We start from the raw sequence: 12,050 nt of genomic DNA on the forward strand, positions 1-12,050 counted from the left end.
TAAGATTGTAGGGCTAGGGCTCCTTGGGAGTACCAGGCAAGATGGTGAAAGTGTAATCAGTGGTCACTTCGACAGGAAGTCCCATAGATTAACACAGGAGGTTGGCTCCCCGGGGAACGGAAAGAGTGATTAAGCAAGAGACAAGACTGTTAACAGTTCCAGAGCTCGTGGGCTCCTGGGGGCAGTGGTTGCCTCATTACCAGGTCCAGGAGGCACGGGGCTGCATGCACGATTGGGAGCCTCTGAGAGGTGGGAGCTACCCTGGAGTTGCAATGCTTCTTTTCTTTGGCGGGGTGAGGATGGGGGAGGGAGCTGTGGTCCCCACCCGGCTCCTGGGACGAGGTGCAAAGGGCTAAGCCCTTTTCTCATGAATTTGGACCTCTCTGCATCTAGCGGAAGGCACTTGGGTAGGAGACTTGGATAGATTACCTATCCTTAAATGGCCATGTGACCCTGGGCAAGTCACCTGGCTTCTCAGAGCCTCGGTTTCTCTATCAGGTTAGTGGGGGGAAGGGAGAGGATAAATATACTAGGAGGTCTCTCAGACCCACTGACATGAACAGTTTGGGTTCTGTGACTATCACTATTACTTGTAGTTATTGAAGTAGTTGGAGTGAAGCGCAGGCCCAGTTCCTCAGCCCTTTGGAGAGAGAATGATGGAACTGGGAGAGGCCCTAAGGCAATCACAGATGCTGTGATTCTGCCCCTGTCCCCCACAGCATCCTTCTTACAAGACTCTCCACTTCCTGAGGGAAAGCCTGTGGTGCCTGATTGCTGAACCAAATCCTACAGTGGGGAGCTGATTTCTGGGATGCCTGGGAGCAGGATTCATTTGCCCTCAAGTCTGGCCTCAAACTTTATATGATTTCTTGGGCGAGGAAGTGGGGAGAGGTAGTAGTGCTGGGGGGTGCGTGTGTGTATGTGTGCTCCTGGCCAGGATGAGGTTTCCCACTGTTACAAGTATGAGGTAGTGATGATCAATAAGGGGAATGTGGGGACTTCCCTGGCGGTCCAGTGATTAGGACTCTGTGCTTCCACTGCTGGGAGTCTGGGTTTGATCCCTGGTTGGGGAACTAAGATCCCACAAGACACAGCACTCGGCCAAAAATAATAATAATAATAAGGGGAATATGGCAGAGGAGGGGCCTCTGACGGAGGGCTGCCCCTGCTGGCTGACTCTGAGGGTGTTGTTCTGAGTGACTCTGAGAGTGCAGGGACCTTCGTAGACGCCAGCAGCTGTGAGGGGTGTCCTGTCTGACTGTGAGAGTTGACTGTGAGGGAGGTGTGTGTGTGTGTGTGTGCGCGTGTGCACATATATGTGTGCACACACATGTACACACGTGAGGACTGACTGAAGGATGTCCCCATTGTCTCTGAGGGGCCATACCTGGCCATGATGGGGGCATAGACTGTTTTTAGGTGCACGTTGCGAAGCCGTGAGGGGGCAGTCCACTGTCCCTGACTTATGGTGACAGGTGTGTTGAGACAGAACTGGTGGTAGGTCACCTGCTGCCTTTCTGCCCTAGGCCTCCTGACAGGCAAGGAGGGGGCCACCAAGTACCCTCTAGAGAGAGAAGGATTGACAGACTCAGAGGGCTGATGCTGAGGCCTTCGGCATAGTGGGGACTGGTGAGGTGTCCAGGAAGTGCTGCTTTCTTACAAAGTGCCAGGGGACTGATGGAAATAGGGTGCAGCTTGACTAGGAACTCCCGGACAGTGATGTCAAGAGCATCCCATGTCTTGCCATGTGGTCACAGGGAATCTATTTCAGGATTCTAACTCCCTTCACTTGTGGGAGCCTGACAGACTCAGTGATGTGACACCCACATCACAGTAGACTCTTCCCCCAGCACTTCAGTTCTAGAAGCTTCTGCACTGGGAATCTTATCTTGTTGCCTTATGTGTGTGTTATCCCTGTCAACAGAAGTACATGTGGAACTTGAGTTCCCAAGTCTCACGACCCGAGCAAAGCCTGCCCACTCTGCCCTGTTCCAAAGCCCTGTCCCATCATGGCTGCTCTGTGGGGCATCTGTGATCTACAGAGGGGCCTCCTGTCCTCTGAGGAGGTACCTCTCCAAGAAGTGGTCTTGGGGCAAGTCCGTCCCATGACAAACCAAGAGAGTGGATCTGGTGCCAGATTTGCTTCTGACATCATGGCTTGGGCAGGTCTCTGTCTTTCGGAGCCTACCTCCCTCAGTTTCCTCATCTGCTGAGTGGGGATAAATCATATGTGTACAGCACCCAACTTTTATGAGACTCAAATGGAATTTCACCCTCATCCATGTTGTCACCACAATTGTCATGGCTAACTTTACCAAGTGGTTGCTGTTTTCGGGGCATAGCTGTGAGTACTTTACATGGATTATATATTCAACAAATATTTGCTAAGCGCCAACTGTATGCGAGGCACTGTTCTAGGCATTTGGGATAGAGCAGTGAACAAAAGAGTAAATTCCTTACTCACATGAGGCTTCTGTTTCAGTAAGAGGAGACGCAAATTTTACCAAATAAATGAATAAAAATACCCTATTCTGGGAAGGGGACAAGCACTAAGAGAAAATAAGGCCAGGAGACTTCCCTGGTGGTCCAGTGGTTAAGAATTGGTGTTTCCACTGCAGGAGGCATGGGTTCAATCCTTGGTCAGGGAACTAAATCCCCAATCAAAAATAAATAAGTAAATTAATTAAAAAAAAAAAAAAGAAAGTAAGTAAAGCCAGAAGGGAGGTGGGCTCTGCTGGGAATGGGAAGTGGTGTTTCCACTTCAATTGTCTCCTCTCATCATCACAACAACCCCATGTGGTAGATATTAGTCTCATGTTCCAGTGAGGAGACTAAGGCACAGGGATGTTATATGACTTGCCCAAGGTCACAGAGCCAGTGAGCGGCAGGGCTCAGGAGGCAGAGTCTGTCTGACTCTAAAGCACTGGGACTAGAAGTCACTGCCTCTCTTGGCCACTTTTTCCACATTTATGGGTCAAGAGGGTGGGTTGGACTCTCTTCTGGCACTGACACTCAGTGAGTGTTTCTTTGATTACAATACACAAGGCCCAAGGCCCAGCCCATTGGAGGGTCGTGGGGTCATGGAGGGAGGGAGCTCCCCTCTTAGGGGGATGGTGAGTGAGGATGGATGTTGACCTCTGGGTGTGGACAGATGCACCCCAAGGAGGGCTGTGTATCTCATCGTTGTTTCCAGGGGCAACATGGAGGGTGATGGGGGAGTGGGAGATACTAGCGGAAGGACAGTTAGATTCGTGGAGGAAATTCTCTATTCTAACCCCTGGAATCTCATTCTTGGCTTCCCCCCCCACCAGTGTTTTGTTTTTGTTTTTGTTTTTTTGACCAAACCATGGCTTGCGGGATTTCAGTTCCCCGACCAGGGATTGAACCTGGGCCCCGACAGTGAGAGCATGAAGTCCTAACTACTGGACCACCAGGGAATTCCTATCTCCTCTGCCTTTTATTAAGAAATCTTCCAAATCTACAAAGGAGTTGAGCAAATAGTTCAATGAATGCTATAGGACAGATGGCTAACAATTTGCCCCATTTACTCTCCCCCTCCCACCCACACTTATTTCCTGTTCATTTTCTTATGTATTTACTCAGAACCATTTGAAAGTGAAATGCAGACATTATACACTTCAGCATGGATCCCTTAAAGACAAAGAGATTCTTCTACATGATCACAACACTTGTACCACACCTAAGAAATTTCACATTGCTCAGTGAATATCATCTAATATAAAGTCCATATTCAAATTTCCCCAGTTGCCCCCAAAATGTCCCTTATTCCTACTGTGTTTTTGTTTTTGTTTTTGTTTAATTAATTAATTTATTTATTTTTGGCTGCATTGGATCTTCGTTGCTGTGCACGGGCTTTCTCTAGTTGCGGTGAGTGGGGGCTACTCTTTCGTTCCCGTGTGCAGGCTCCTCATTGCGGTGGCTTCTCTTGTTGCGGAGCACGGGCTCTAGGCACGCGGGCTTTAGTAGTTGTGGCACGTGGGCTCAGTAGTTGTGGTGCGTGGGCTCAGTTGCTCCGCAGCATGTGGGATCTTCCCGGACCACGGCTCGAACCCGTGTCCCCTGCATTGGCAGGTGGATTCCCAACCACTGCGCCACCAGGGAAGCCCCCTACTGTTTTGTTTTTTGAAGGGAAATCCAATTAAAGATTGCATACTATATTCAGGTGCCATTTATCTTTATTCTCTTGAATAAAGAACAGTCCCCCTGATTTATTTTTTCTTTTACGACACTAATATTTTTTGAGTCTACTCAGTTATCTAGTAGAACAACCCACATTCTGAAGGACAGTGTGTGTCAGTGGAGGAAACAGTGAGTAACTGAGGGTCCAACACATGCCCAGAGCAAGGCTGGGCATCATGAGGCGATCCAGGGTTAAAACTGATCTCTCCTGCCCTGGAACTCACTGCTAAATTATGTTACCTCCCCCAGGAAGTCCTCCCTGATAGGCACTGGAGAGTTGTTCCTTTTGCAGTGCTCTCACAGCACTTGGCACACAGGTTTATTGCCCCTTCCACACTGTGCTGTAATTAATTTTGTGTTTTCTCCTGCATGAGGCTATGTGAGTGCCTCTAGGGGAGACCAGGAGTTAGTCCACCCATATAACTACAGGGCCAGGGGCTCTACTTAGGTATGTAGGTTGTGTCCTGTACAAGGGTGCCTGACCAAGGGGGTGAGTGGGGACTGGAGTCCAGCCCACAGTCCACTTGCCAACCCGTGGGCCCTGGCACTGGGCTGCATCTGCCCAGAGGAAGGGGCACTTTTCCTAATTTGCCTAATGGAGCCTCACACATCACAGCAGGCTCATTTTCCACTGTGCTGGCATTTAGTCGGTGCTCAGTGAACATCTGTTGCTTAAATGCATGCTAGATCTTGGGAAGGGTTTGGGCAGAAGAGATGTTCTGGTAACTGTTCTTTGGGGAAAAACCCCTGATTTGTAGCATTTGCTGATTCCCCTGGTGTAAATACTCCCACAGCGGCTGATTGCAGGCCGCTGAGTTGGGAAGAGAGGTACACAATTGGCTCTTGCAAGCCTCTAATATGTGGCTCCAGCACACCACTGCGATTTTACATCTATAATCTTAAAACTGCATCTGAAGCAGACTTTGAAGGCCCCAAGAGAGAGACAGAAAGAGATATGGAGAGAAACAGGTAGAGAGAAAAAGCAGAAAGGGAAGAGAAAGAGGCAGTAACTGATAAGGGGTCAGGACTCTACTTCACTTTAAAGTTTGGGGCCTCCCCAAGGGTGAGGAATTGCTTCATTGAGGTTCTATGCAACCTGTGTGAAGGAACTTGCCCAAGGGGAGGCTAGACCAGTGGCTCCAGACCCCTGCCATGAGCCCGTTATCCCTGAGGCAGAGTCCCGTTCCCTCCACTCAGCCTGTCTGTGACCTTTGACCCCAACAGGAAAAGTCCAGGGTGAGTGTAGTGCTCCTGCTTCATCAGTCCCATCACACAGGCTGTTCGCTGCTTCTAAATCTTACCCGCTTCCTTTAGAGCCTGGCTCAAGTCTCAGCACCTGCAGGAAGCTGCCTATGTGCACATCAAACCCCTCCCACCCTATACAGGTTTACGTGTCCCAGACTTATTCTCACCTCCCCCTCGCCACCCCCCACTAGGACCAGATTCTACTCCTTCCAGACTCCAGCCTCCTTCTCTCCTACCTTGAGGCCTCACCTGGACACATCCTTATCCATCCAAATCCTTATCAATTGACTAACTGACCTCGAGTGACAGATGAAAGTAGCCCAATTAATGAATTTGACAACCCTTACTTGAGCACCTACTAGGTACTAGGGAGCTGGGAGCAGTGTGGACCGAGGCACAGAGTAATATTCCTACAGGGGGAGCCCAGAACATCATGGGGTCACAGATAAAGGGGCATGAACCCTGCTTGAAGCATGGGGGAGCTTCAGGGAGGAGGTTAGACTCTAAGGTGAGGGGGGAAGAGATATCAGCTAGGCAAGGGGGTGAGAGAATCAGGGAGGTTTGGGGCAAAGGGAGCAAGCGTGGGAGGGAATCTGGCATTCCAGGAATGGTGAGTGGTTCAGAAAGGATGACATGGACCATGATGGGATGCAGAGGTGAGGGGGTGAAGGATGCACATGTCTTGAAAGGTCATAAAAGCCATGTGGGGGGGCTACGGATTCCCTGGTGCATAGGTGGAAGGAGTAGGGAAACGTTGTTGAGGAGGAAAAAGAGGTTGGAGGCCAGGTGAGGCTGAGAGAGGGAGGAAGGGAGGACGGAGAGAGCCCCTTCCGGAAGCTGTGATGTGAGGAGACAAGCTGGTAGAGCAGCAAGTTGCTTCTTTCTGGTCTTTCAGATAGTGAGATCCTGGACCATCCTGTGTAACCACCCCCAAGTAAGGCAATAGAACTTATGATGGCTGGAGAAGACTTCTTTTTTCTTTTTTTCTGGCCGCGTGGGGTCTTCGTTGCTGCCCGTGGACTTTCTCTAGTTGCCGCAAGCGGGGGCTACTCTTCGTTGCAGTGCGCGGACTTCTCACTGCTCTGGCTTCTCTTGTTGCAGAGCACGGGCTCTAGGCACTCAGGCTTCAGTAGTTGCAGCACGCGGGCTCAGTAGTTATGGCATGCGGGCCCTAGAGCGCGCAGGCTTCAGTAGTTGTGGTGTGTGGGCTCGGTAGTTGTGGCTCGTGAGCTCTAGATCGCAGGCTCAGTAGCCGTGGCACATGGGCTTAGTTGCTCCACGGCATGTGGGATCTTCCAGGACCAGGGATCAAACCTATGTCCCTTGCATTGGCAGGTGGATTCTTAACCACTACGCCACCAGGGAAGTCCTGGAGAAGACTTCTGACAGTTGAACAGAGAATTGAAGGAGATGAGGGCATGTGGATACCTCAGGGAAGAGCATTCCAGGCGAGGGAACAGAAAGGGCAAAGGCCCTGAGTGGGATGTGTGGGAGGCTGTCAGCTGGGGGTGGGTGATGAGTCAGAGAGGCCAGAGCAGGTCAGATCAGGCATGGCTTCGTCAGCCACCGTGGGTTTTCTCCAGGGGTGATGGGGAGTCATGGGAGAGTTCTGAGCAGGGAGTGACTTTGTTCATCAGCCCAGTGTCCCCTCACCTCTCTGTCCCCAGGCCAAAGCACCATGGAGAGTGGACAGAGAGTGCCTCGAAAGGCCCGGAAGCTAGGCTCCAACCGCTGGCGTCAGATACGAGAGCCAGCTGATGGCCAGGATGCCTCTGTGGCCCCCGAGCCAGAGTCCTGGTCCTCCCAGTCAGCTGCAGAACTGCAGGACTTCTTCCAGGACTGTGGTGCCAAGGAGAGGGGCTTTGTCACTAGAGAGGACCTGGCGGTGAGTCCAAGGCCCCATCCCCCTGAATCCCTTTTTTTTTTTTTTTTTTTTTTTGCTGTACGCGGGCCTCTCACTGTTGTGGCCTCTCCCGTTGCGGAGCACAGGCTCCGGACGCACAGGCTCAGCGGCCATGGCTCACGGGCCCAGCCGCTCCGCGGCATATGGGATCCTCCCAGACCGGGGCACGAACCCGTATCCCCTGCATCGGCAGGCGGACTCTCAACCACTGCGCCACCAGGGAGGCCCCCTGAATCCCTTTTCCACAGCCTTCTGAGACTCCCCATCCCAGGAAAGCAGAGCTTTCCTGCTGTTTTCCCTTTCTCTCATCTCAAATTTGCTCTTAGGAAAGGCTAGGAATTTGTTTATACTGATGTGTAAATGATTGATAAGGCCTTTTGTGTTACCCTCTTCCAGAAAATTTGCATATTAACAAAGGAAAGGTTTTAGGCCAAAGGAGTAACTTGCAAATGGTATAATTTTAGGCCCACTGAGCAGGGAAGTTTATCTTGGGGAGCAGTCAGGGCCCTGGAAATCAAACAATGTCAATGGCTGCAAACTTCAATGAAACAGAAGATCAGCCAAGGTTGTACATGCCAAGAAGTAATCTTAGGCTGTGACCTAGACCAAGATTGGCTGGATTTTATTTTATTTTATTTATTTATTTTTTTTAAATGAGTGGCCATATTTCTTTTTTTTTTTTTTTTTTTTTTTTTTGCGGTACGCGGGCCTCTCACTGTTGTGGCCTCTCCCGCTGCGGAGCACAGGCTCCGGACGCACAGGCTCAGCGGCCATGGCTCACGGGCCCAGCCTTTCCGCGGCACGTGGGATCCTCCCGGACCGGGGCACGAACCCGTGTCCCCTGCAGTGGCAGACGGACTCTAAACCACTGCGCCACCAGGGAAGCCCTGGTTTTATTTTATTTTTTTTTGGTTTCTCTTCATTTTCTACAAAGGGTCCTATGGGAGTTGCTGGAGTCTCACTGGACCTGCTGTCTCCTCCTATGCTCTATGCTCCAGACTTTGTTCTTCCCCCATCAAAACTGACCCTTCCTATATTCCAACCTCATGGCCACAAAAAAGTACAAATGGCTGATGTTAAAATATAATTTTCAAAATGGTTAAAAAAAAAAAAGACTTTTGAGTAACCATAAAATTAATACTTATCAAAGATCTATCTAATTCATTATTATTATCAATTAGTGAGAGAACCAGTAAGATGTCATGACAGGTTCAAGGACCATTTGAGAAGCTGAAATATGTATAGGCAATTTGACAGAAGAGTGTTAGGATAAGTTTGCTGAGTTCAGTTTTAAAAAAGGCCATAAATCTTTGGGGTTATCTGTACTACTAGACAAAAATTATTTTCACCTCTCCTGGACAAAATCTACAAGTTAACAAGTAACTTCGATAAGTCTGGGACTTCTAATGAAAGGTAAACAATGAGATGAACTAAGTGCATTCCTCTTGTCTAGACAACACTTGGGTAGTCCTTACCCCCATATGATATTGAAAGGATGTGCTGTCTACCTTTTTGCCTTATTTCCAAGTTTCAGATAATTTCCTGTGATCATAAATAGTCTCCAAAGTTTTTTATTTTTGACATAAAAAAGTCTGGTCTCATTTGGTTTGGCTCGATCATTTCCTTAGATGCAGCGAGGGTGCAAATAAAGCATGTAGGCCTCCTTGACTGGGCTCTGCAAATCTAGAATTTTGAAGTATTGAGCCATTTTAGCTTCTCTCCAGAAGTTTTCATATGGAATCTTAAGTTGGACTTTTAAAACCTCTGTTATTCGCTCTTCTACCTAGAGTGACCATCTGTCCCAGTTTGCCTGGGCTGGAGGGGTACCTGGGATGTGGGACTTTCAGTGTTGAAACTGGGAAAGTCTTGGGCAAACTGGAACAGGTTGGCCTCCCTACTAATATGGAAACCAAGCATAAGACTTTCTCTAGCATCTTTCACCTGCAGCACCTATAAATGTGAGGAACTTCCTCCCTTCCTTAGGTTCCCAATTTTTCTAAGGTCCCTCTCCTGCCCAGAAGTAACCTTCCTTATCACCTGTTTCCAGGCCAGCTTCCTGCGAGAGCTTTGCAGGCATTGCTTCCACAAGTGCACCTTACAGTGGACTTGTCACAATTGATTAAATGAGAATCATCTTTTAATACAACATCCAGTCACACAACTGATCTATTCAATTATATCCCAGTATAAAGGAGGACAGATCCTTACTGAAACTGTGTAAATAACTATATTGCCAGAGAAAGAAAAGAGATTCGGGAAAAGTATTGAAGTATTGGTTTCTGAATCAGGAGGGGGTCAGTGAGATTCAGATACCATTTAAAATGTTAAACTTCAGTTTATGAAAGCATAATTTCCTAAACTGAAGCTTAGAGACAGCTCAAAAAGACAGAGAGAAGAGTCTCATACATCCATAAAAATAAAACAATAAAAAAATAATATCAACTATATTCCCAGCAAATAACTACAACTCGATTTCCTTCAACCATTCATTCAGTTCCATGTAATTAATTCTTGATCTACTGGATCTTGGGTGAGCTGGCTGCTTCTGGACTGAAAAGAGTCCTAGAAATTGTGATCCATTGGCTCAGTCTGAAGGTCGGCTAATGCCAGCTTGGAATCCTGTACCCAAGTAAAGCATCAATAGTTCATAGAACCTGGTACAGTCCTTTTCCACAAGACTTTGAGTGTGTGCTTTGTGGAAGACACAAACTGCCCTGCAGCTTGTAACCAAGCCTTCAGGCAAGGGTAGGAAAGCAGAAATGTGTTTAGTAATGAGACTGAAAGCCTGTAGTTATTACAGTAACTAATAATATCAGAATGGAAGAGAGTAAAATGTTTTATTGGGATACGGTATATAACTATTTCTTTTTTTTTTTTTTTTTTTTTTTTTTGCGGTATGCGGGCCTCTCACTGTTGTGGCCTCTCCCGTTGCGGAGCACAGGCTCCGGATGCGCAGGCCCAGCGGCCATGGCTCACGGGCCCAGCCGCTCCGCGGCATATGGGATCCTCCCAGACCGGGGCACGAACCCGTATCCCCTGCATCGGCAGGCAGACTCTCAACCACTGCGCCACCAGGGAAGCCCAAGGCTGAATATCTTTTCTGATCTGACAGTTCTTCCCACGATGCTCTTATAATAGAGTTGAGGTACTTAATAAATAAAGAGAAAGATATCCTGACATTTTAATTTTTTTTTCTAAATTTAGGATCTGATGTTGGGAAGGCAAAACCAAAAGAGCCATCAGAGAAGATAGGGCACTAGATTAAGTTAGAATCATGGGATCCTGAGAAATAGTACTTGGTTTCCTATTTAATCAAAGTGACAATAAAATAAAACATTTTGAAATAAACATAGAAGGCAACACTATTGCAAGGATATTTAGCTCTTTTATAGGGGAAGTGACTCTGCTTTTTGTTTTAAAGAAAATTAGAACATGATAAAGCCAAAATAAAGTCGAGAAAATTATTCTGCTGAGACATGGGATCAGTTTTCCAGGCAACTTACACAGAAGATTAATAGTAACCCCTTTTTAACCCTTGCCTAGAGCTCTAAGACCAATTTATTATTTTAATAAAGATGGAGCCAAATTCTAGTTTTGCATTAATATAACATGTGGCAGTAAAACTTTCACAAGATTGATTGATTTTTTTAAAACAAATTAATTTATTTATTTATTTGGCTGTGTTGGGTCTTTGCTGCCGCGCACGGGCTTTCTCTAGTTGTGGCGAGCGGGGCTACTCTTCGTTGCAGTGCGTGGGCTTCTCAGCTCTAGGCGCGTGGGCTTCAGTAGTTGCGGCACGCAGGCTCGGTAGTTGTGACTCAAGGGCTCTACAGCACAGGCTCAGTAGCTCCACGGAATGTGAGATCTTCCCGGACCAGGGATCGAACCTGTGTCCCCTGCATTGGCAGGCGGAGTCTCAACCACTGCACCACGAGGGAAGCCCCCTATTGATTGATTTTTAAACCCATCAAAACTGAGCCAGGGGGCTTCCCTGGTGGTGCAGTGGTTGAGAATCTGCCTGCTAATGCAGGGGACACGGGTTCAAGCCCTAGTCTGGAAGGATCCCACATGCCGCGGAGCAACTAGGCCCGTGAGCCACAACTACTGAGCCTGCGCATCTGGAGCCTGTGCTCTGCAACAAGAGAGGCCGCGATAGTGAGAGGTCCGTGCACCGTGATGAAGAGTGGCCCCCGCTTGCCACAACTAGAGAAAGCCCTCGCACAGAAATGAAGATGCAACACAGCAAAAATTAATTAATTAATTAATAAACTTCTACCCCCAACATCTTCTTAAAAAAAAAAAAACTGAGCCAAATTTAGCAAAATGTTAACATATACTTCATAGTCTATTTTCAGACTCAGGTGTTATAAATCAAGACAAATAAGATTCCCTTTCAACAAATCCTCTACTACTCTCTATATCCATTCAGATTTCGCTTTTTCATGTTCTGGAACAACCAGGCACTTTAAGACAAAACCACTTCCCTTATTCCTTGTAAAGCAAAAGCACATCCCATTTTCCTTGCAGACACAGTTGTTTTTCTCTGTCACTCTCATTCCTAGTATCATCTCAAACATCATAGTGATTATAACTTTTAACAAAGTAATTAAACTCTATTTCCCAGAAAAAACTAATGGGTAAATAATTGAGAACTGTCTTAGCATTTTAGTAAACTAGCAAAGCTCACAAATACACAACATGA

At 47.7% G+C, this 12,050-nt stretch overlaps 1 protein-coding gene across 1 annotated transcript in view; it reads left to right on the forward strand.

The window, feature by feature from the left end:
• The first annotated feature begins 223 nt into the window (after nt 1-223).
• The window catches only part of RAB44 (RAB44, member RAS oncogene family), a 34,310-nt gene continuing 22,483 nt past the window's right edge, over nt 224-12,050 (forward strand). Inside the window, exons 1-2 of the mRNA XM_082638254.1 lie at nt 224-249; nt 7,113-7,330. Coding sequence (XP_082494380.1) covers nt 225-249; nt 7,113-7,330 — 243 coding nt within the window. The 5' untranslated portion in view covers nt 224. The remainder of the gene's footprint in view (nt 250-7,112; nt 7,331-12,050) is intronic.

This window comes from Mesoplodon mirus (genome assembly GCF_964341445.2).
Source record: "Mesoplodon mirus genome assembly, chromosome: 12".
NCBI lineage: Eukaryota > Metazoa > Chordata > Mammalia > Artiodactyla > Ziphiidae > Mesoplodon > Mesoplodon mirus.